Source organism: Herpailurus yagouaroundi, unplaced genomic scaffold (genome assembly GCF_014898765.1).
Source record: "Herpailurus yagouaroundi ecotype Mexico unplaced genomic scaffold, PumYag 191, whole genome shotgun sequence".
In the NCBI taxonomy this organism is placed as follows: Eukaryota; Metazoa; Chordata; class Mammalia; order Carnivora; family Felidae; genus Herpailurus; species Herpailurus yagouaroundi.
The window spans coordinates 9,442,811-9,464,795 of NW_024412422.1; the positions used below are offsets into that span (position 1 = coordinate 9,442,811).

Consider the following 21,985-nt stretch of genomic DNA (forward strand, 5'->3'; position numbering starts at 1 on the left):
GTACGATTCTTGCCATCAGTTCCCCAACAACCCCACGAGATGGGCACGATTCGCCCCGTTTTACGGACGGGAGGACTGAGACCAAGCCAGCATCGGGGTGACACGTGACCCCTGCCGTTTATTAAGGACTCGCTCTGCGCCAGGGGGCCTGCCCTCAGTCTGTGACCTGCGTGGCCTTGTGTTTCCTCCCGGAGCTGCAGCCGCTCGAGGCCCTGCTGGCTCCGTTTTGCAGACGGGGAAACTGAGGCATCGCCCGTGGTCATGCAGCTGGAGAGTGACCGGTTTGAACAGCAGGCCGGCTGTGGAGCCTCCCACCCCGCCCTGCCATCCCGTGCTGCCCGATACTAGCCAATGCCGCTTTTCAGAAGCTTGGGGCCTTTATTAGATGTGGGGTGTGTGAGCATTTACTGCACGGCTGCCTTCGTCCGGACTCGTCCAGATCCTGAACGTAGAATCTCCAGGGTCCCTTCCAGAAATGGAGGGGGTGAGTAATAGATCGTGATAGAAAACGGCATAAGGCCCTTTGGTGTTGACACAGTGCATCCTCATAGAAGCCGTGTGGGGTGCGTGGCACGGTGTGCCCACTTACAGGTGAGGGGGCTCAAGCGCAAAGGTGATATGAGGCCCCTGAGGTCAGTTTTGAAGGTCAGCCAAGCTCTGTGTTTAGACCCCCTTCGTTCCTGGAGGAACACTGTCCTCGCAGGTTCCGGAAGGGGTCATCGACTCTGAGCTAACCGAGCATGTGCAAGTCAGTGCTACCAGCCCCCCGCCCAGCACTAAGGGTAGACGGGCAGGGTCCCACCAGGGAACACAACTGACCCCAAGGATTGGCAGGAAGAGCCTGTAATGCGGAGGTGTGGGCAGGGGCCAGAGGTGAGCAACTCCCCCCACCCCACACACCTGCCACTCCCCCGTCGTCCCGTCCCCAGGGCCTGCAGGGGCAGAGGGAGGAAACGATGCAGACAGCCACCTAGTCCCCTAGTGTAGAGGGACACAGCCAGTGCCAGAGAACAAAGCAGGTGGGGAGCTGGGGTGGGAAATGCCTGCGGCCCCCCCCTTCTTCCCACCTCTACTCTCCCCCGGGTCTCCCATTGGCCCATTCCCTTTGTAAAGCCAGAGGGCCAGGTCCCCCAGGGACACCTTCCGGGGGACAGCAGGACAGAGAATGGATCTGGCGGCACCAGAGAATACGTGTGGTGCCCACAAACACCAGGGCGTGCGGCTGGGGTGAGGGGCGGGAGTATCCGGTCTGGAAGGGTCTCTCGCGGCCACGTGGCAACCCTCCACACTGGCCTCACCCGTCTGGGTCGTGAAGAGGCGGCAGGAAGGCAGGCTGCGAGTTTGGGGGACAGAGAGCCTGAGAGTAATTCCCAGTCGTGTTTCACAGCACTCTTTCCCAAAGAAACACATGATAATCCTCTTAGAACAAAAGAAAGCTCTCCAGAACACAGCAAGATAAGAGACAGGGATTTGTACCCTAGGATCCATGAAACCTTGTCTTCGTGGATCCTAGTCTGGGGCTGGCCTCAGAGGGGCCGTGAACACCCAGAAACGTCCCCCGGGGGGCGTGCACGTGCGCCCACACCCCTTTGGCAAGAGGATCTGTTGTCCGATTTTCTGTAAGGTCCTGGTCCCTAAAAGGTTGGCTTTAAGGAGAAGGAGCATTGACCTTGTCACCAACGGGACCCAGATTCTGCTGCTTCCCGGCTGGGTGTCCAGGGAGGAGTCCCTGTGCCCTGTGGGCTTCCGTTTCCCCTTTTACAAACAAACAAACCGGGCCGACAAAGACGGCGCTCCTAAAATTGTTGTGAAGGTGATGCACAGAGTAACAAAAGCAGCGGGAGCTGCCTTTTTGGGTTTCTTCAGCCACGCTCCCGGGAGGCAGAGGCCGCTTGTCTGCCCACTTTACAGAGTAAGGGGCGAGATGAAGTAACTTGCCCGGGGTCACGCAGGCGGTAAACGGGGGAAGCCGGGCTCAAACTCACACAGTCAGGCCGAAGCGCCCCGTACCCGGGCTGATGGCTCCATCAATCCTTCCTGTGCTAGCTGGACCCTGGGGAAGGCGGGTAGACAAGTGTGTGCAGAACAGGTGCTCTGGAGTCGTGCGTCCCTCTCACCCGCCCACCCCATTGTCCGCCCCATCTCTTTAGGAACCCCCTGAGCATTCAGAATAGGGCTGCTGGCCTCCTGCTCTCCTAGTTGGACCCTGTTCCCTGCTCTGCCCCTTCCCTGTGGCGAAAAGTACCCAGCTCATTATGTCGAAATCTGCCTTGTTCGGCGCTCCTAGGGCCCTGGCAGGCTCCAAGGGCAGGTGGCACCCATGCCCAGTTTCCTCCCTCCGCGCCGAGCTCTGCCAGGAAGGCACACAGACCTCAGGTGGAGGCCCCGGCCCTGTTTGCCCAGCCCGAGCCCCGAGGCTGCGACAAAGGGCTCCCTGTGGAATGTGGGCCAGGGAACCACAGGCAGGTGTCTCAGCCATTCAGCCGGGCCAGGCACACAGCCTGCTGGCGAACCGAGAGCTTCCCAGCCCTTGCAGCCGGCCCCCTCTCCAGCCACGAGTCCCCGATGAGCCTAGGTCAAGGCGGACAGCTCCATGCGCGGTTCAGGTTAGATGGCGCTAATGATTATTATTACCGCAGTAACAACTTTCATCTGTTGAGTCTCACTCCCTGCCAGGAGCTACCTGCGGGATTATTCACAGGTATTAATCCTGCCGAATCCTAGGAGCTCAATACTGTCGTTACCTTCTGTTTTGCACATGAGGAAACTGAGGCACGGAGAGGGCAGGTCACTTGCCCAAGGGGCACCCCGTGGCTAGCGGCCGAGTCGGGCGTCTTCCCGTCAGCAGGTGTGCACCCTTCCGTTTACTCCGGGCCGCGTCCCCATCCGTGCTCTGGGAGCTCAGGCGAGACCCTCGGGCCTCAGCTTTGTCATCTGTACAATGGGACTAGGGTGCCCACCTCATTTGGGCCGAGGGAGTTGACGCCTGTAATGTGCCTGGAAGGGCCCCTGGCACAGGTGAGCATGTGACAAATGTCTCCCCTCTCTGCGCCGCCAGGAGCACTTCGTTGACCTTACGCTGCAGTCAGGCCCGGCCACGGGAGGAGAGAATAGAGAAGAGCCCCGGTTTTTATAAGCCTGGGCGATTCCGAGTGTGTGCGCGTGGGCACATGTGTGTGACAGAGAGAGGGAGTATGCCCAACACGTGGGCAGCACTCAGGACAGGGCATTTGCACAGTAGCATCGAGGAAGAGGAGGAGGGAGGGGAGGAGGGGGGAGGAGGAAGAGGAGGGAGGAGGATGAGGGAGGCAAGGAGGGAGAGGAGGAGGAGGGAAGGGAGGAGGGAGAGGAGGAGGGGGGAGGAGGAGAGGGGAGGAGGGAGGGGAGAAGAGGGGGGAGGAGGGAGGAGGATGAGGGAGGCAAGGAGGGAGAGGAGGGGGAGGGAGGAGGAAGCGGAGGAGGAGAGGGGAGGAGGGAGAGGAGGAGGAGAGAGGGGAGAAGAAGGAGGAGGAGAGAGAGGAGGAGGAGAGGGGAGAAGAAGAGGGGGGAGGAGGAAGAGGAGGGAGGAGGACGAGGGAGGCAAGGAGGGAGAGGAGGAGGAGGGGGAGGAGGGAGAGGAGGAGGGGAGAGGCAGAAGAGGAGGAGGGAGAGGAGGAGGATGAGGGAGGCAAAGAGGGAGAGGAGGAGGAGGGAGGGGATGAGGGAGGAAGAGGAAGCGGAGGAGGAGGAGGGAGGGGAGAAGAGGAGGGGAGGAGGGAGAGGACGAGGGGGAGGAGGGAGGGGAGGAGGAGGAGCGGGAGGAGGAGGAGCGGGAGGAGGAGGAGGGCTCCTCGCCGGGGGAAAGGGTGTTCGTAACGCCTTGCCTTCCACTGCAGCTGTGGGAACTGAACGTGCTCGGTGCCCGGTCTGGTGCTCGCCGCTTGCCTAGGCCCCTGTATTGGCAGCTGGTTTTAAACCCCCAGCTTCCCCACCACGTGGAAGCCTGCGTCCTTTCCGAGGTCCCCGTAAGACAGCCGGGTATCCTGTTTTCAATGCCCAGGTGGACACCTACCAAAAATACCCATCGGATTGAGCAGCGAAGGGCAGGTCTTTGAAAGGCCTCGGAAAAGTTGCCCTGAGTCTGCAAAGGCCTTGACGCCAGACGGAGGTGCTTTGGGAGGAAATAGCGACACGGCCCTTCTGCACAGAGCCGCCCTCCCCCTCGCCCCTGCCCTGCCCCTGGCTCCCCTCCCGGCCCAGAACCAGCTCTCCCCTCTCCACCTCGCAGCAGCCCCCCCCCCCCCCGCAGGTGAAGTGCCATTCTTCCGCGTCTTGCGTGTGGGAGGGTGAAAAGAGAGCGCGAGGAGGGAAGGAGGAGGAAAGTCGGCCACTGGCTGTGCCCTTTTCTTCCCGAGCGTGTTACAAACCAGCAGGGTCGAGGCATCGAGAAGCTTTCAGGGCCTCGGCAGGCCGCGGTACCCGCGAGCGGCACCGAGAGAATATAATGGTAGAGAAGCAATCCGCCCGCAGAACCCTCTGTTTCGGAGCCCGCGCAGCCAGGGAGGCCCGGGCAAACAGGCTTTTATTGGGCTGGGAGCGTGGCTCCTCTTCCCGCCGTTGCCTTATTCCAGCTGGGAGGACTGATGGGCTGTGGTTAGCGGCTGCACCTTTCACCTCCGGAGCCGGGAGCGCAGACATGACCGACATGGCAAGCGGCTGGCAGCCGTGCCTCCCCGAGCCCGGCCCGGCCGGGGTGGGAGATCTGCTCTCTCCGGGTGCAGACGGGTGCCTGTCCGGGGGGGTCACTAGCCCTTAGCACATGCTGCCCCCCCCCCCCCCCCCCGCCCCCTGCAGCCGGGGGACCAGGCAGGGAAGGAGCCTGACTGCTGGTGCCCCTGTCCTGGCAGCCTGACCCCCACCCCCGTCGCCCTCAGGTCTCCACCAGAGTGTCTGAAATTCCCCCTGGACGCGATGCCCCTTATCTTCTCAATTCCCCCATCCCGCCCCTCACCTCGCCTTCCTGCCGCTTTGTGTTCACGTGTGCAATTGACCGATGTGTTTTCTCCCCGAGAGGCTCCGTCCCCAGACTCAGGGCCCTCTCCGCATCCCCTGCCTTGGCCCTGCATCTGGCACGGAGGGGGCGCTCCGTAACTGTCCGTGGGGTGCATGAATGAGCAGGGAACGGCTCCTCCTAACCGAGCATCTAGTGGGCACTCGGCCCCGTGAAGGAGGCCACTCGGTTCCTCCTCACTGTCACCCCGTGGGAGGGAAGCCCGGGCACAGGAAGGCTGCATGGACGGTGGCCAGGTGTGCAGCCAGCACCCGAGCCCCGCTTCGCCTGAAGCCAGCTCTTCCCCACCTTGAACCCCGACACCCCACCGCTCTGAAGGAGGCAGCCATGCGGCTTCTTAGTAACGACCAAGTCAGGTGCAAGAGAAGAGGAGGGGAGAGAGCCGGCGGAGGACTCACTCCGGGCGGGGAGCACTGCTAAGGGGTTTCGGGCGCGCAGTCCCCTTTGGGCCGTCCTCATCTTTCCGAGGTGCAGACTGCGACCCAGAGAGGTCTAGTGAACTGCCAGAGGGCACACAGCTTTGCACACTGCAGAACAGATAAGCCTATTTCACCACGCCCTGTAGCCACAGAAGCCCCTAATAAGTCCCAAGTTTATCCCCCCTTTATCGGAGCTGGTCTCCCAGTCCGGGTAGGGCAGCGGCTGCAAACTACAGCCCACTTCCAGCCTGCGGCCTGTTTCGCAAATAAAGCGTTTTTGGCACACGGCCGCGTCCATTTGTCCCCAGGGTACTCACGGCTGCATCCTCACACTGCAAAGGAGGAGCAGACTGGCTGCAACAGAGACCAGAACTATTTACGTGTCCCCGCTTGCAGAAGAAGTTCATAGGCCTTGGGGCTTGTGACATGGCTGCCCTTAATTTACCTAAAAGCCACGGGTGGCTTAACTCCACCACGACTCCTCTTTTCTCGGGAGGGCTCCTCGCCGGGGAAGGGGTGTTCGTGATGCCTTGCCTTCCAGAAGTTCCAGAAGCATCACAGCCACACCCTCATCCCCCACCCCCAGCTGGAGTGCTCTGCTTAAGAACTCCAGCTTCCCCTGGAAAGGAAGCCCCATTGCTGTGCTCCCCATTTACTCCATTCATGCACTCACTCGCTCAATTCCACGTTGACCATCTACTGCTCAAGCCCCTACTCAGCACTGAGGACAAAGCAGTGAACAAAAGAGAAGGCCCCTGCCCTCATGGAGCTGCTATCTGAGGGGGGAGAGACAGATGACAGAAAGGAGAAAGTAAATACCAACGAAGCTGGGATGACAGCAAGCCCTACGGAGGAAATTAGAAAGGGTAACAATACACTCCTCAGGGGTGGGGAGGAGTGGAGCGATTTCAAGTACTGTGGTTGGAAAGAGTGTTTCCAAGGAGTCAGTGCTTTTGAGATGGGAAGAAGGAAGCCAGTCAGCCGAAGATGCGAGGAAAAAACATTCCAGGCACGGGGACCCACAGGTGCAAAGGCCCTGAGGTAGGAGCATGGTCACAGTAGGCCACTGTGGCTAGAGGACGGTTCCACGTTGCAGAATGCTAGGAAACAAAGCTGGAGAGGGGCCAGCAGGGCTCCTTGTGGGGCCTGGCAGGGAACCTGGCTTTTCATTCAATGTAAAGCCGGAAGTCTCTCAGAGGTTTAAGAAGAGAGGAGTGCTGTGGCCCAATTTACACTGTCAGACCTCTTCCGTGCTGTTACACGAGGCATGCGTTATAGAAGGGCAAGATTGGAGGTAGGGGCAAGTGGGGCAGGGGCCTGGGTGGGGACAGAGACCGTAGGGATGGAGAGATGCAGGTGAATTGAGCCTATGTGATAAAGGGAGAGCCAGCCTAATTTGCTTCTGGAAGGCATGAGGGAAATTAAGGCCAGCGTGCACTCAGAGGGTGGCGTTGCCTCATGGTGATGAGGCCCAGGAAGCTGGGAAAAGCAGGTGGGGGCTGGGGAGGGGGCACAGGGGGTTGGAGACACCTATTAGGACTCCCCGTGGGATGTCAAGCAGATAGATCTATGAGTTCGGAGCTCAGGGGCAAAGTCTGGGCCGAGATATAAATTTGGAAGTCATCAGCATACAGATGATATTTAAAGCCTGCGACAGTTCACCACCACCCCCCTTCCATAACTTAATCATTCACAGGACGGCACATTTTCAAAAGACCGGGGACCAGGAGAGCCCGTTATCCCCACGCCAGCCCTTGCAAATAGGCCTTCTTGATCTTGGCCATGAAAACATAATCATCAGGCTTTAAAAACCACAGTCGGGAAAGTTCAAGCAAGTATGTGAAGTCACAGAATTTATTATTCAAAATATCCCTTTGCTGTGTGGCTCTTTCCAGCTCCCCAGAGACCGAGGGTTCCCGTAAGCTCCCCTGGCCTCCTTTTCATTCCTCCATTCGGGTGCCTCTCGTTCCCTCCCCAAGGCTTCGCTTCCACGGCCCTTCCTCCAGAGGCATCGAAGGCCCGTCCCGGTCGCCCCAGAGGGAAGGCCGCCACTCCCGATTCCGCCTCTCGGAAGCACATGGCGTTCCGTGGCCAGCGTGGCGTGTTTTATTCTTGCGCCGGCTCCCAGCCATGGCAGGGTGGGTGGCACCAGGAGAGAAGGTGAAATCAGCCGGGGCCCCAGCTCTTCGGACACACGCCCCCAGCCATCCCAGCTGGCGCACACCGAGAATCTAGAGAAGCGGGAGCTGGTTGGTCAGGTGGCTCGAAGGGGCGACTGCCCGCAAGGGTGCAAATGACAGTGGGGGGCGGGGAGGGGGATCAACGTTCAGCAAGCCGAAAGCTTCTCCCTGCGGAGGTGCTGGGGAGGCTGGAGGGGCCCGGAGCGGGCGTCTGTAGGTCACCTCCTCCTCCTCCTCCTCCGCCCCTTCCCTCCTTCCTTGCCCCACGCCCCGAGCCTCTTTGCGCGGTGTTTTGGAAATATTTCCAAGTGCTTCAGCAATATCCTGCACACTCTCTTTCCCTTCCCCCGGGAGCGGCTGTCCGTGCGGGGAAGGTACTTGCTCCCAATCCAGCTAAATTGTTATTGACTTGTGTTCTCTGCGCTCCGCAAACATTTCACTCAGCCGTCGCCAGCGAGGCCAGGAATCCCTGCTAGGGCTAACGGGGAAACCAGCTGTGCCGGGCCATTTCTCCTGCTCTTCCTCATCGATCACAGAATTAAACTGACAGAAGGAGAATTTCAGAGCGACTTGGGAGGGGAAGGAGCCGGGCCCGGATTGGACAGGGGTTCAGGGACCTGGGGACCGGAGTGCTGGAAATAGGGGCAGGAGGAGGGTGGACAGCCCTCCAGGGTTGTGGCTGGCGGCAGGGGGTGGCCGATTTTGTTTCTGAATTGTAGGTTGGCCCAGGCCAGAGAAACCCAAGACGAACAGACAGACGGGGAGGTTTTTGTTACGGCTGTGCGGCCACAAGTAAAGCTGACAGGGTTCTGGAGACCGAGAGGGGAGAGACAGTAAGTCAGAGGCCACACAGGTGAGCCAGCCCCGGACCTCCGCCACAGATCTGTCCGTAAAATATGGACAGGTGGGGTTTGTGTCTTTGTTTTTGTTTTTTCAACGAATTGCCACTATTTTGCTATCAGAAGATTGGACCTGAAGATCGAGATCCTGGCCTCTGGAACGATCGGGTGTGACCACCCTGGGTCTGCGTGCCCATAGACGGCTGGGCCAAGTTGCCACAGTCCGCGGCCCTCCCTATAGTCCCCCCCGCCGTTCCTGCCTGGCCACTTAAGGTGCCAGGTGCGGACTCCCTTCCGCCCTGGCCCCCTGAGGAGACGATAACACTTCCTCCCTTCCGGTCTCTACTCCCAGCCCAGGGCTGCGCCAAGAGGAAGGGACAGGAGGCTAATGCCCATCAAACTGCTGGAAATGGGAAGATCCCTCCAGGCCTGAGACGGGGGCAGACGATGACCTCCAACTAGTCCCCTCTCTCTTCCTTTGTTCCAGTGGCAGGAGTCACCCTCGCCTGGCCACTCCCGGGCCTCCCCAGCCTGCGCTGGCCTCCCCAGCCTCCGTAACTAATGCAAACACATGCAGGCCTGGACCCGAAAGCCCCCGGGCTTGGCCTGGCCCCCCCAGCCCTACCCCAGGCTAAATCCACAATAATCCAGGCCTTGTGCGTGGGCCACCCACCAGGCTGCACGCTTCACAGCGAGCCGGAGCCCCAAGTACCGAGGTGATTCGTAAGGGCCGTGACCAGCAGTCTCGATAACCAGCACCCTTCCCAGGCCGTTCACATCACAACCTCTGGGGGTGGGGTCGTGTCTGGAGTGGATTCTAGATCATTCTCTCGGGCAGCTGGGTTGAGAACCACTGGCCTCGCTCAGGCTGCTGCTGCACGTGGGTGGGGGCTGTGGGGGCCCCGTCTGTTTCTCGCCTTCCCTGTCGCGAGCTCTTCCCTAAGGAGGGCTGTGCCTGCCTCTCCACTGCAGGGCGGCCACTGAGCCACGGGCCCCTAGGCACCACTGGTGTGATGGGGCGAGAGGACAGTATGGTCAGGTGACTTCCCTAGAGCCATCGCTTGCCCATCTGACAAACGGGACAATAATACGCGGCTCGTGGGATCTCTCCCACCACTCGCTCACCCAGCCTGCTGCCCAGAGCCCGCAGGTGCTTGGGAGCCGTCCTGCCCTTCCCTGCAGACCCGTCCTGCCCTTCCCTGCAGAGCTCCGACGATGTGAGGCCCAAGGAGTGCAGAGATCCTTGGTCTCACAGCCCACAGCTCGCTCTCAGGTGCCTGGGCTCTGCCCACCCTGGAGCTCCGACGCAGCCACCGTGGCTGATGGTTCAGAGTATCCTTGAGAGTTGTCTTCACGGCTGGATCCGCAGCGCCAGGCCTGGCACACGGTATTTTAGGTGGGGACACAGGTCAGCCAATTCCCAGAAAAACTGGAAATGGAGATTCTCGTGGAGCACCCCCCCCCCCCCACACACACACACACTTTTTCGTATGTTAGTCACTAGCTGTTTAAGTCTTTGAATCACGTCCGCAACTTCAGATGCTCTGCGGGGGCCTGAGGCTCCCTCCCATTTGGTCACCTGTGGACATGGGGTCCTGGCATGGGTTCCCCAGAGGCCGACCCGGAGACGTGGGTTTAGGTCCAGAGCAGATCACGGAGGAGGTGAGGGACGGGGAGGAAGGGAGGGAACCCGTCCAGGGGCCGCAGTGAGCCAGCAGTGGGCAGATCGGCGTGGAACACCTCAGAGCTGTCCCCCAGGAGTCGAGGGAGCTGGGACACGTGTCCCTAAGTCCCCATTAACACGCCTCGCCGGTGGAGGGTTTCTCTGGAGGCTTATGCCCCCCAACACTCCCAGCCTGTCCCGGGCCAGGGTTGCACATTCCCCCGTGGCCACGGAAAGCCACTAACGTGTACGTCGCGGAGCCGCCCGCTAATGCTGTGGGTGGCCACCAGGATGGGACACCCACGGTGGCCACTGCATTTGTCCGGGGCTGGTAGTGCTGCCCCCATTTTCAAGTGGAGGGAAGTGGCCCGCCTGCCTTCGTTAATGCCCAGCGACCGCGTCCACCGATGAGCCATAAGATCAGCCAACCTCTCCTGGGCGCTCACGCCGTGCCAGGTGCTGCTGTAAAGACTTCAGCACATTGGCCCGTCTAAGACCCCTAGGCTCTGCCCGAGCAGGGTACTGTTCAGTCGGTGCAGGGACCCAGCACAGAGAGGTGAGGCTCCCTGCCCCAGGCGGCCCAGCCAGGGGCGGCGGGCTCGGATCCCGGCAGCCTGGCTCCGACCTCCCCCGGCTGCCGTCACCTGCTCCTCTCCGGTCCCTTCCAGAACCTTCCAGAATTCCCTTCTGCCCCGCTCCGCTCGCCCTTCCTTAGCGCTCTGCCTCTGGAACAAAACCCCACGAAGCGCTTTCTCTTGTCCTCCCGGCAGCACAACCCCCCCCCTCCCCCCCGCCCACCCGCTCGCGCCTCTCTGTCTCTGCCTGCCTGTGCCTTCCACGCAGGGCGACAGCGCCAGCCAGGGACGGGAGAGAGACGCGGGCTGGCATTCTGTCAAGGAATTAATTGAAAAATAAAATCATTAGATGGGAACTCCAGAAATGCAAAATGGTGGTTGGAGGAGGGGGGGCGGGGAGGGGGGCAGGACTGGGGGGTTGTTGGGGGACGGCTGAGTTTTTTGTCAAGTTAATTTCTCGGGTATTGATGTTTGGTGACATTCTCTTGTTTATCTTCGGGTGCAGCTGTAATGCTGAAAGAAAATGCACAGCTTGTTTTGTTTATTTATTTTACACCTTTCTCCGGTTCTGCATTATGTTTGTTTGGTGAAAACCCACTGAGGCTTTTGATGTCGGGGAAGTGGGATTTCAGCAGCTGTTCCCGGCAAGCAGGGTGCTCCGCGTGCAGGCAGGGCCGGCGGGGGGTCGCTGGGTGTCGTTTGGTGGGAACGCGCGTCCTCTCGGGGGGGGGGGAGGGGGTGCTCGGGGGCTGACCTGAGCCAGATGCACCAGGGCCCACGAGAGCAGTCGTGGCCCCCGAGCACCGTGCGGGGCTTCGCGCACAGACTCGCTAATGCGCACAGCCGCCCCTCGAGATGGGTTCCGTTCTCATCCCCCGTGGGCGGGCGAGGAAGCCGAGACCCGGAGAGCTGAGGTGACTTACCCGAGGTCACCGGGCCATTAGGTGCCAGAGCCGGGACCTCCGGTCACGTGACCTCCAAGGCCGTGGAGTTAGCCAGTCGCCAACCCGCTTTGTACGCCCCTCCCTCGCCCCGCTGGGGTCGGCGGATCCCCTGGGCCGTTTTCCAACGTGGGGTGGGGAGTGGATACTGTACCTGCCGCATCATCCCGTGCGTTTGCCTAACAGCTCTCCGTGGATCGCCCACCGTGTGCTGGCCGCCCGATGACGGTCCCCGCCCCGTCGGCGCCCACTGGCCTAATGGCAAAGCGAGACGTTAAATCAGCACGTGTGACGTGAGTTTCGGGAACAGAGATGTCGGTCTCCACACCGTCGGCTGGGTTTCCCTCCATCAGTCCTGCCCACGACCCCGTGAGGTCGATGTTGGTAGTGCCCCCCTGTCACAGGTAGGGAGACTGAGGCACAGACAGGCTAGTCGTTGGTGGGAGAGAGGTGTCCACGCGTGCGTCCCTGAGCGTGCAAGGAGGCGTTGAGGGCACGGAGGGGTGCCCTGAGAGGCTTGCGCAGGAAGGGGGAGCCTGCACCTCCTCCTTACCTCGGAGCCTTCGGGTCAGCAGAGGTGGCTCTAGAGAGACGGGGAGCGGTGGGGAACTGCCCTGCCCCCCCCCCCCCCCCCCCGTTCTGTACACGAGGGCGTGAACCTCAGGGTACGTGCCCTGCCCGAGGGCACACAACGGGGGACGTGCCAAAGCCAGTGGGTGTGATCCTAGAGCCGGACGTGGTAGCCGCGGGCCCCGTGTCGGTGTCACGGGCTCCCGTGCAACCTTGGCGGGGGCCTCCCTACCCCGAGGCAGGGCCCCTGAGACTCCACCGAGGCACCGCTTTTCCTGCACCCCGCCTGTGTGCGTTCCTCTGCCGGCTGCATCCCCCGCCCTCTGGGCCTCGGTTTCCCCGGCCAGATGCCATCTCGCCCCCACCCGCCCCCGTTATGTTGTATTGCTGTCCCGTCAACATCAGTGTGGTTTTTCAGAGACGACCCACCTCGGTGCCCTGGGACTCGATCGTTCATTTGCTCGTTCATTCGTTTCGTTCGTTCGTTCTTACGTTCAGCACGTGATCGCAGAGCGCCTACTCTGTGCTGGGCACTGGGGACAAGGCAGACCGGCTCCCGGAGCTCACAGCTGGGGCCAGGGCAGGCCTGAGGCCGGTCAGACGGCAGAGGCCCTCCGAGCTGCCACTGTGTGCTGAGAGGTGCAGGAGTGGCAGTAGCCTATCATGTGGCCATTCGGCCACCTGTCCCGGGACGGGGAGCTGAGGGTCCGAGGGGTGAGAGCCCCGCTGCCGGGGAGGGGAAACATAGGATCAGAGGCCAGCGCTGGGTGCCGTGGGTTCTTTTCATTCTGTTACCGACCGCTGCATCACGGATGCTTGGCTCTTAGACGCTCATCAAGTGGCTGCAGGGGAGGAGAGGGTCTCTGGGGCCAGGTGACTCCGAGGAAGGCACAGGGTGACCGAGGGCAGGGCCGGCATTCCGGGCAAAGGCGTGGAAGAACTGGTTTGCTCCCCAGCAGACTGAGCGTGGCTGGTGTCCGGGAGGCCGGGCTGAGCTTGGGAGGGGCCCGCTGGCTCAGGGGGTGGGAGAGGCCATGAAGCCGTGAGCACAGCCGCCAGCCTGTGGTGAGATTAGCACAGTGGCGGGAGAGGGCCGGAGCTGGGAGTCAGCACCGGCCATGCTTACATTGTCGCCTCCTCCAGGAAGCCGCCCTGATAGCCCACACTGGAGCAGGGCCTCCCCGTCCCGGCACTAATCCCGCCCTGGGTTGTAGCTGTCTGGCTCCGTCGCGATCTCCCCTCCGTGGGCCAGGAACACACTGGACGGGGCCTGTCCCGTTCACTCCCACACCCGGCCCAGGGCAGCACTGCCCCGGTCTGTGTTGTCAGGGGACCAAAACGTGAATGAAGGTGGTTCAAGGCCACTTTCGGTTACCGACCCTGCTGCTTGGGTTTGTCCTTCAGCAGCCTGCCCTCTTCGCCCTCATCTGTCCCTGCCACCCGTCCGTTTAGGCACTCAGCAAGTACTCTCCGAGCATCCGCTGCGTGTCCCACACTGTTGGAGGCACTGGGGGGCACAGAGTGATGATGCAGACAAAACCCCAGCCTCCCGGAGGCAGCGTTCCCGTGAGAGAGGCAGAGGGCGAGCTGAACAGTAAAACACAGGGCTAAATGCCGTGGTGGCAAGCGAACAGGGAGGTAGGGCAGGGGCACCGGGGGGACTTGTGACTTCGAACTGCATCAGGGAGACCCCAGCCCCCAAGAGGTGAGGTTCCTCCTCCCCCCGGTGGCTCCCTGGGAGAAGAGGACTCCAGGCAGAGGGGACAGCAGGTGCAGAGTCCGGACATGGGAGAGGGGGGCGACAGGGGGTGCCAGGAACCGGGAAGGGGTCCCCCGGTGGCTGTCTCCGTGCGAGTGAGGGGGAGAGTGTGACTGGAAGTTCACAGAGGCGACAGGGACCACTCGGGTGGCTTAGAGGCTGTCCTGACAGCTTTGCCCCAGGCGGGGTGGCACCACGGAGGGTTAGACAAAGGAGCGACATGTTCCGACTCCCCTGGGAGCCTGGGCTGGGGAGGGAGGGCGGAGGAGGCTCCCGCCGTCTTGCAGACCAGAGACGTGGCGACGCGGGGGGGGGGGGGGGCGGGGGGCACAGAACTGGTTGAGAGCTTGAGCCATAGGACGCGTAGGCAGAAGCCTGCTCCCTTGGCCTGTGTCGGGCTGCGGCGAAGGCCAGAACGATCCCTGAAGGGGAGGACCGTGGCTTCACCGCCACGGCCGCCCCTCGGGAGACCGGCAGAGCAGGGACCGCCATCCCGGGAGCTCACACCCCCCGCTGTTAGTAGCGAGCAGGGGGCGTCAGTGACAGGCCCACAGGCCCTATTTTCCTGCCCTTCTATTTTCCGGCTCCCATTACCTGCCCACAAATTCAATTTCCAGAGGCCATTGTGCACCTCCGGAGCCTGGCGATTATAAGGAAACCGAGAGCGTCAAGGAGGCAGCCGGGAGAAGTGTGTGTCTGAGCCCGGGGGCTGCCGCCCCTACCCCCAGCCCATCCTGCCCCCTCTCCCTTTCCATGACTAACAATGACGGATACAGCTGCCAGGCCTGGGGGCTCCTGCGGCGGGGGGAGTGGGGGGCAGGCAGCCTCCCACCACTTCCTCAAGCCTCGCTCGGTCCCCCCTTCCCACTCAACGTGCTCATCCCCTCACTGGGCAAACATCAGTGAGCACACACTGGGTTCCAGGCTGTGTGCTGAGCCAGGGGACATAGCAACCCACAGGACAGCTCTGTTCCCAGACAAAGAAACGTGCGCCGTGGTGTCGGTGGTGAGAAGGGTCACGCGGCAGGGCTGGGGGTCCTCTGAGAAGGGGGCGTGGGAGCTGGGGCTTGAACACAGGCGACCTGGGTCGTGCGGGGGCAGGGGTCTCCCGGAGGGCCCAGCTTGAGTAACGCCACCCAGGGGACGCAAGGGTTCCCGCTCCCTGCTGGGCAAAGCCGTGGGAGCTCTGAGACTCCCGGGGGGTAGCACCTGTTCTAGAAGGATTCCCTCGGGCTGCTGTGGGCAGGGCAGACCCCGCGGTGTGGGGCGGCGGGAACAGGGATTCAGGTGAAAGTGCTTGGATCAGGCAGGTAGCCGTGGAGAGGATCAGAAGGGGTCGGTGCCCCCGGTCACCCGGGGAGGAACACGGCGAAGAAATAGGCTCAGGGACGCCAAGTCACTGACCCAGAACATTCTACAAGAGGCCCAGGACTCTTCACGTCTGGGCCAAGGGCCAGACCGGGCTCTGCAGACCCGGAGGCGAAGGGTTTGTCCCCGCAGAAGACTTCGCGGAGGAGGTGTTTGAGGGCTGGGGGATCGGGACGGCTCGTCCGCAGCCGCCTCTGAAGGAGCCCACATTCTTCTTCCTTGACTGAGGCTGACCGTTAGCGAGTGGTTAGACCAGAAGAGGGACTGCCAGCAGGCCCGGCCTGAGCCCAGTCTTCCCCCTCCCCACCACCCCGTCCCTCCCAGGAGGGCCAAGGGGACCAGCTCAGCTTCCCCAAGCCACCCTCTGTCTCCCTGGCATTCTCTGGCCAGCACCGGAGACTCCCGTGAAAAGTGGGAAGGCTGTGGGTGTGGCGTTGCTTGGGTTCGAGTCCTGCCTCCACCCCTTGTCTGAGGGACCTGAGACTTACCTGCCTGTTCTGTCCCCTCACCTGCAAGAGGCAATAATAACACCTGCCTGTGGGCTTGTTAAGAGGAGTGGAGCTGAGGCACCCAGTGGGCGCTCAGTAGCGTCTGAGGCCCAGGGGGAATAGCTATTGCTGAGCCCGCCGTCCCGTTGTTCATGCTGTGCACCTGCACCCCCTTCCCCTGTCGTCACAGAAACCTCCTCTGTGTCCTTCAAAGCCCAAGTCAGAACGCCCCTCCTCTCTAAAGCTGCCTCTCGCTGTTCTTCCCTCCACGCCCCCTCTGCCGTCTTTGAGCATGATTTCACCCGACATTAATTGAGCACCTGCTGGATGCCAGCCGCCCCCCAAAGCCTGCGCGGCTTCTGTTTGTTTCCCCAGCGATTGCCCTCACTTGACCCATCCTCTCCGAAGATTTCCTGCTCCCTGCAAGCCGGACAGAGATCCGCTAACCTCGGAGCTGCTGGGAGGGGGCCTTCTCTTCCCCCCTCCCTTCTCCTCTGCGGGTGGGAGACAGGGAGGGGGGTGGCGGGCAGAACAGGGGAGTGGCTGGGGCCGGGGGGAAGGCAGCCCCGTGGTGAAGCGGGAGACTAACCCTCACTGTTTCTCTCGCCCGTGTTTTCTGTTCCCCGTTGGCTTCCCGTCCCTCGTGCCCCCTCCCTCTCCGTGCCTTCTCTCCCCTCTCGCCTCCCCGCCCTCCATTTTGCTCACCCCTTTCCCTCTCCCTTCCTGCCGGCGCTCTCTTCCCACCTCCCAACCCTCTCGGTTGTTCTTTCCTCCTCTCTTGCCATCTGGGCTCCCACAGAGCCCCCGAAGAAAAAGCGGTCTGTGATGTTGGACGAGATCCTGGAGCAGCTGGAAGACAGTGAAAATGACAGTGAGGAGCAAACCCTTCAGCTGCGAGCTGGCACCGAGAGGGTACGTGGCTCCAGGGCCCTGGGGACTGGGGGACAGCCGCTCCGGCTTCTGCGCTCCTGCCACATGGGCTGGGGAGGGGGCGGGCAGCACCGCGCGGGTGGGCGGGGAAAGAGAGCCCCCACCCTGCCCCGGCCCAAGGTCAGAGGGGACAGTGGCCTCAGGCCGCTGCCAGAGCAGCCTGGGCCCCAGTCGGCCTCCAGGGTGACAGGTTCCAGCGGCCACTGTGTGCCCGCTCTATGCCCGGCACCCAAGGGCCGCGGGCAGGCGGGGCGCGGCCGCGTTAGGGAGCCTCTTGTGCCAGCACAGGACCCGGGAGCAGCAAAAACGGAACCGCCCCCCACCAAGCCTGGCAGTCCGCTGCTCCCAGACGGGGAGAGAGGGCCCCTCCTTGCTGGTTGGAGGGTCGGGGCACAGAGGGACTCAGGGGGTCGCTCCGGGGCACACGGCTGCAGGGGAACGAGTGTGGCACCGGGGGTGAGGGCAGCTCCCTGCAGCCGGGCCGTCTGGGCACGAGGCCCCCGCTCCACGCTGCAGAGGCTGGGGACCCCGGCCCAGTTACCTAACCTCCCTGGTCCCAACCTCTGCCTTGAAAACGGGTTCCCACCTCGTACAGGTTTAGTGAGAAAAAAATGCCGCCTTAATCCACGAAGAACCCCCGGGCGCGGGGCTGAGCACGTGAGACCAGCCCAGAAACTCCTGTTCTCGCCTTCCCCTGCGGCACTGTTAGCGGCGGGGGTTCCCCCCCACGGCCCTCCACGGGAGTGCTCCCGGCTGGGGACTTGGCCTCCGTCCTGCTCCAAGGTCACGTGGGACCGCCAGCGACCGAGCACGGGGCTGGGGAGCCTCTGAGCTGCTCACGAAGCCCAGCCACCAGCCTCACCAGTTGCGCCTAAGCCGTGTCTCTGATGGCGGACGCCCTCCGCGCACAGGCAGGGGACCCCGTGAGACGCGCCCCGGCCCCGGCAGGCGGTGTCGAAAGGCTTATCCCGGGCTTGGGGCGCCCGTGCACACACACCTGCTCCAGCCTGGAAATACGGCCTCCCCCGTGGGGAGGAAAGAGCCACAGCTGGTCTGCTCTGGGTCTGAATCCCAGCCTCGCCCTCCTCAGCCCCGGCCGCAGACCAGGGAGGTCCCTTCTGACCCCCGGCTTCCCTTTCTGTACGAGGGAGGTGACATTGTGCCAGCCTGGTGCTTGACTGCCCCCGTCAACCCAAGTAAAGCCCAGAGAAAATGCCCATCAGCACTTCTGTTCTTAATTTGGGACCTCTGGCCAGGGCTCCAGGTGCGCGTCCAGGAACCTTCCGACTTTGCAGAAAACCGGGTCTGTGCGTTTCCAGAGGCGGGAGGTTCCCGTCTCCATCTGGTTGCCTGAGCCGTCTGGAACCCCAGCGAAGCTCCACGGCGCTGGTCGCTCTGTGAGGCTCAGCCCGTGGGGCAGGTGCCCGGCCCTGGGAGACAACGGAGGCAAAAGGCACAAACCCCGAGTGGCTTGGTCGCCAGCCTTTATGCCGGAGTGTCCCGCAGAGAGCAGGTGCGGCCACAGTGTGCAGGTGGGGCTGTATTGCAGGGTCAGTGTTAAGCCTCACCCCGGCCAGGCCCTCGGGTGGCCAGTCCCCCCGGGTGCCGTGGGTCTTGGGGGGTGACGGGCCCGCCCCATTCCCCCGCCACTGCCTGTCCCGTTGAGCGGCACGTGGGTCCCCCTGGCGGAACACACGATTTGTGCTCCCACTGCCAGAGCCAGGCCGATGGTGGGGGGTAGTCCGTGTCACCAAATAGGAGGCCACCGGACCCCCTGGGCCTGGCACACGGGAGGCGTCGCTGGCACAGACTTAAGTGACTCGGATGAAGGTACCAGAACGTCCCCAGGGCAGGACCGGCCAAGTCCTGCAGCCTGGATGCATTCACACCAGCCTGGGGTACGCTGGGTCCCCTTCCCTCTCGCTGGCCTCTCTGCCCCCACCCCCCCCAACAGGGGCTCACTGTCTAGACAGGGAGCCGCCACATAAGCAAATGAGAGCAGTCGATTCGGCTCCCCTGGAGATCGCGGGGGGCCCCATCACCCCTCCTTCATGCCACACCTGGCTCTCCAGGACATCCATGGCGGATGTCACCCTCATCTCCCCCCTTCCCCTTCCCCTTCCCCAGGGGCACTGCATTCCCCACAGGCAGCCAGAGGGGTCCAGCTGGATCCGTGAACCGGATCGTGCAAGTCATAGCTTAAAACCCGTCAGGGCCCGCCGCACACTTGGAACGAAGTCACGTTCCTCGCCCGGCGAGAAGGCCCTGCCTCTTGTCCCTCACTTCCTGCGTGCTGGCCTTTCCAGCATGCTCCCACCCCAGGGCCTTTGCACTTGCTCTTCCCCCTGCCCAGGCACCCTTCCCCCGCATCTTTCCTGTCTCTCTTTATTTCCCTTTGAGATCTTAGTTTAAATTCTCCTTCCTCACTCAGAGATTGGTCCTGACCGCTTTATCCAAAGTGGCCACACTCCACCCCTCCCACGTGCGGACGTCCCTGTCTCGGACGTCCCTGTCCCATTCAGTGGCAGCAGTTTAGTGCAGGGAACGGCCTGAGCCCTGTCCCTTCCCCATTGAAAATGACTGCAGCCCTGAGCGGTCAGGAGCTACTAACGCTGTGTAACTTATATCGGAACTGCCGTGTCTATTACGATTCTGGAAGGAGGCGGAGCATGGCCAGGTGACCGTCCAGCGAAGCTGGGTCAAGTTCGCCCGGCACGGGGGCGGGGCCGCCGGGAGCACCTGGGAGAAACGCATCCATCCAGAGTGTGCCGGGTGAACTGCGGGGACTCCTGACTGTGGGGCCCAGACATCCGGCGGACGGGCACTGTTGTCACCAGGAACATGGGGCACAGGGGAGCTTATGAGGAGGATTTAGAAGTGACAGTGGGCCATCATTCGGTCCAGAGAAGAAATGCCAGGAATAAACCACGGAGGTGGCCGCTGAGGAAGGGGTGCGGCCCCGGTGAGCCTCCCGATGTATGTGCAGACTCATCCGTTTCTCAAGGGGGTCTTTGACCCCCGGATGGTCAGGGGGAGCCAGGAAGAGGGCCGTGCTGGAGGCTGGACCAGAGCAGGCACCCGGGGAGGGGAGGTGATGTGGGTCTGGGGGCCGCAGGGTCAGAGGGGGGGTCCTGACCTCAAGGCCTGTGCAGACGGCCGTTTGCAGAGACAGGAGCTAGAGCCCTGCCTGTGTGCCCCGCGTCTACACACGACACACCCACCGCACGCCTGCTGGGACTCTCGGGAGGTCGTGTTTCCCAGGCTCCCCTGGCAACAGCCTGGCAGCAGGGTTTGGTCGGGGGTGGGCGCCTTCAGGCTCTGGAGGCTCATAGGAGAGAGAAGCCAGGGTATTCCTCCCAGTCCCTGGGGCCCTCCACGTGGAGGCATTGTCACCCGTTGGCCTCTGGCTCTGCCTGAAGTCCCCCTCGGTGGACCCGCCCTACAGGCACGGCAAGGAGACAGGGAGCTGCCAGAGGCAGGGAGGGGGCCCAGAGGGAAGCCCGGGTGGGAGGGCAGGAGTTGTGCAGGAGCCGTGGGGGGTCAGCAAGGGCATGAAGCCCCGGGGAACCCTGGAGGGTAGGACCGAGTGTTGGAATGTGGGGCCTGGCTCGGAGTGGGGGGCAGGGGTGTGGGGAGGGGCCGTAAAGACAGCTCTGGAGGGGTGAGGAGGGGCCCGGCTTCCTCCTGCGGGGGGAGGGTGGGAGTTAGACGGGGGTCTCCCAGAGGGGAGTGAGAGCAGGACCCACAGGCCCTGGTCCCAGGAAGGCCTGGGCGGGACCCCCGCTGCACCCCTGCCGCCGTGCAGCCATCTCCTCCTTCCACGTCCGTGCCTTTAAAACGGGTAGGAGAAGACTTCTTGCCTCGTAGAAGCGTTTTGAACATTGAAAGACCCCGGGTGGGGAGCACTTAGACTGTTGCATGCCGCAGGGGTGCTAGATAAGGGGTAGTTCTCATGATTGCTGTCCAAATTTTACAACGAGGGAAGCTTGGGGCGCCCTGCCCACGAATGCCCAAGGATGCCAGGCCCCAGCACGTGTCTGGCAGGCCTGCTGGGCCCACATTGGAGGCATGGGACAGGATGGGGAGTCCATACGCGCGGGAAGGTGGCCCGGAGAGGGTGCCCTCTGCCCACAGGCCCCAAAGCGGGCCGAGCAAGCACATGGTTCAGCTGCTGGCACACAGCCAGACCCCAGATGAGCCAGTGGTTGCCTGGGTGTGCGGTTGGAAAACAGGTGGACCCCTCCCCAGGCCGTGGTATGGCTGGGTTTGCTCCTAACGCTTGTGATCCCGGGCCCACCCGCGGGCAGGGATGCCACTGTCACAGTAGAACCGTCCGTTCTGAGAGCCGGATTCGGGCCCCTGGGCCAGCACTCCTAGACCCGTCCACCCACTTGGCTGCGTAAGGAAAGGTTCCTGTCGGTGCCCACCCGGCAAAGGTCGCTGGGCAAGCCCTCAGGTCTGCCTCCCTCCCGGGAAACTCGAGCCGGCGTCTTCTGGCCGGTTTGCATGCCGGTCAGGGGCTGGCGTGGAGGGTCACAGGACCCGAGTGAACCCGGATTCCCACGGAAGCATCTGGACTCTGGGAGGGGGCTAGGCAGCCACCATCACTCCACATGGAGCGGGAAGGGGCACCAGCCAGAGGCAGAGGCTGCCACGGAGTGTGCCTGTACGCCTCACCTGTTCGTCCATTCATCCGTTCATTCATTCATTCATTCATTCATTCATCACTTAGCAGGGGCCCCGTGTGCTGGGCACCCGGGATTCAAGGCCAGAACCGCCACATGAGCTTCTGTCTCCTGGGCTTGAAGACCCGCGTGTCAGGCCGAGGACAGGTTCCAGCGGCCCTCGCCCGCCAGTGTTTCCTCCTCCTCCTTTGCTGCCTCCTCGGCTTGTCTTTTGTGGCCGGGCCGGTGTGCCTGTGCTCCGCGGCGTCTAGGAAGGATTAGCGCAAGCCGAGCATGCAGGCTTTGGTGAACAGCACCGAGCTCGGCTTCAACACCTAATTCAATTTGTTCTGCCGAGATTGAAATATGAAATGGTTGCCAGTCAAACGTTCAAAGGATGGGGAAGGGAGAGTGAACGCCTGCTGAAATTTAAATTTTAATGAAAATGACTTTAACCCTTTGGTGCACCTTGCAGAAATGGAACACGTTCTCCCCCTCCTGCGTGACAGCCGCTCCTGGGTCCCTCCCCCCCCCCCCCC

At 62.4% G+C, this 21,985-nt stretch overlaps 1 protein-coding gene across 2 annotated transcripts in view; it reads left to right on the plus strand.

Annotated features, from left to right (window-relative positions):
• RBM19 (RNA binding motif protein 19) overlaps window positions 1–21,985 on the plus strand; it is a 157,690-nt gene that overhangs the window by 109,595 nt on the left and 26,110 nt on the right. The window contains exons 24-25 of one of the 2 annotated variants that reach the window (XM_040443807.1): window positions 16,652–16,764; window positions 17,378–18,001. In XM_040443807.1, coding sequence (XP_040299741.1) covers window positions 16,652–16,764; window positions 17,378–17,383 — 119 coding nt within the window. In that variant the 3' untranslated portion in view covers window positions 17,384–18,001. Of the gene's footprint in view, window positions 1–16,651; window positions 16,765–17,377; window positions 18,002–21,985 lie in introns of those variants that run through there. The other variant, XM_040443806.1, reaches the window with a different exon arrangement.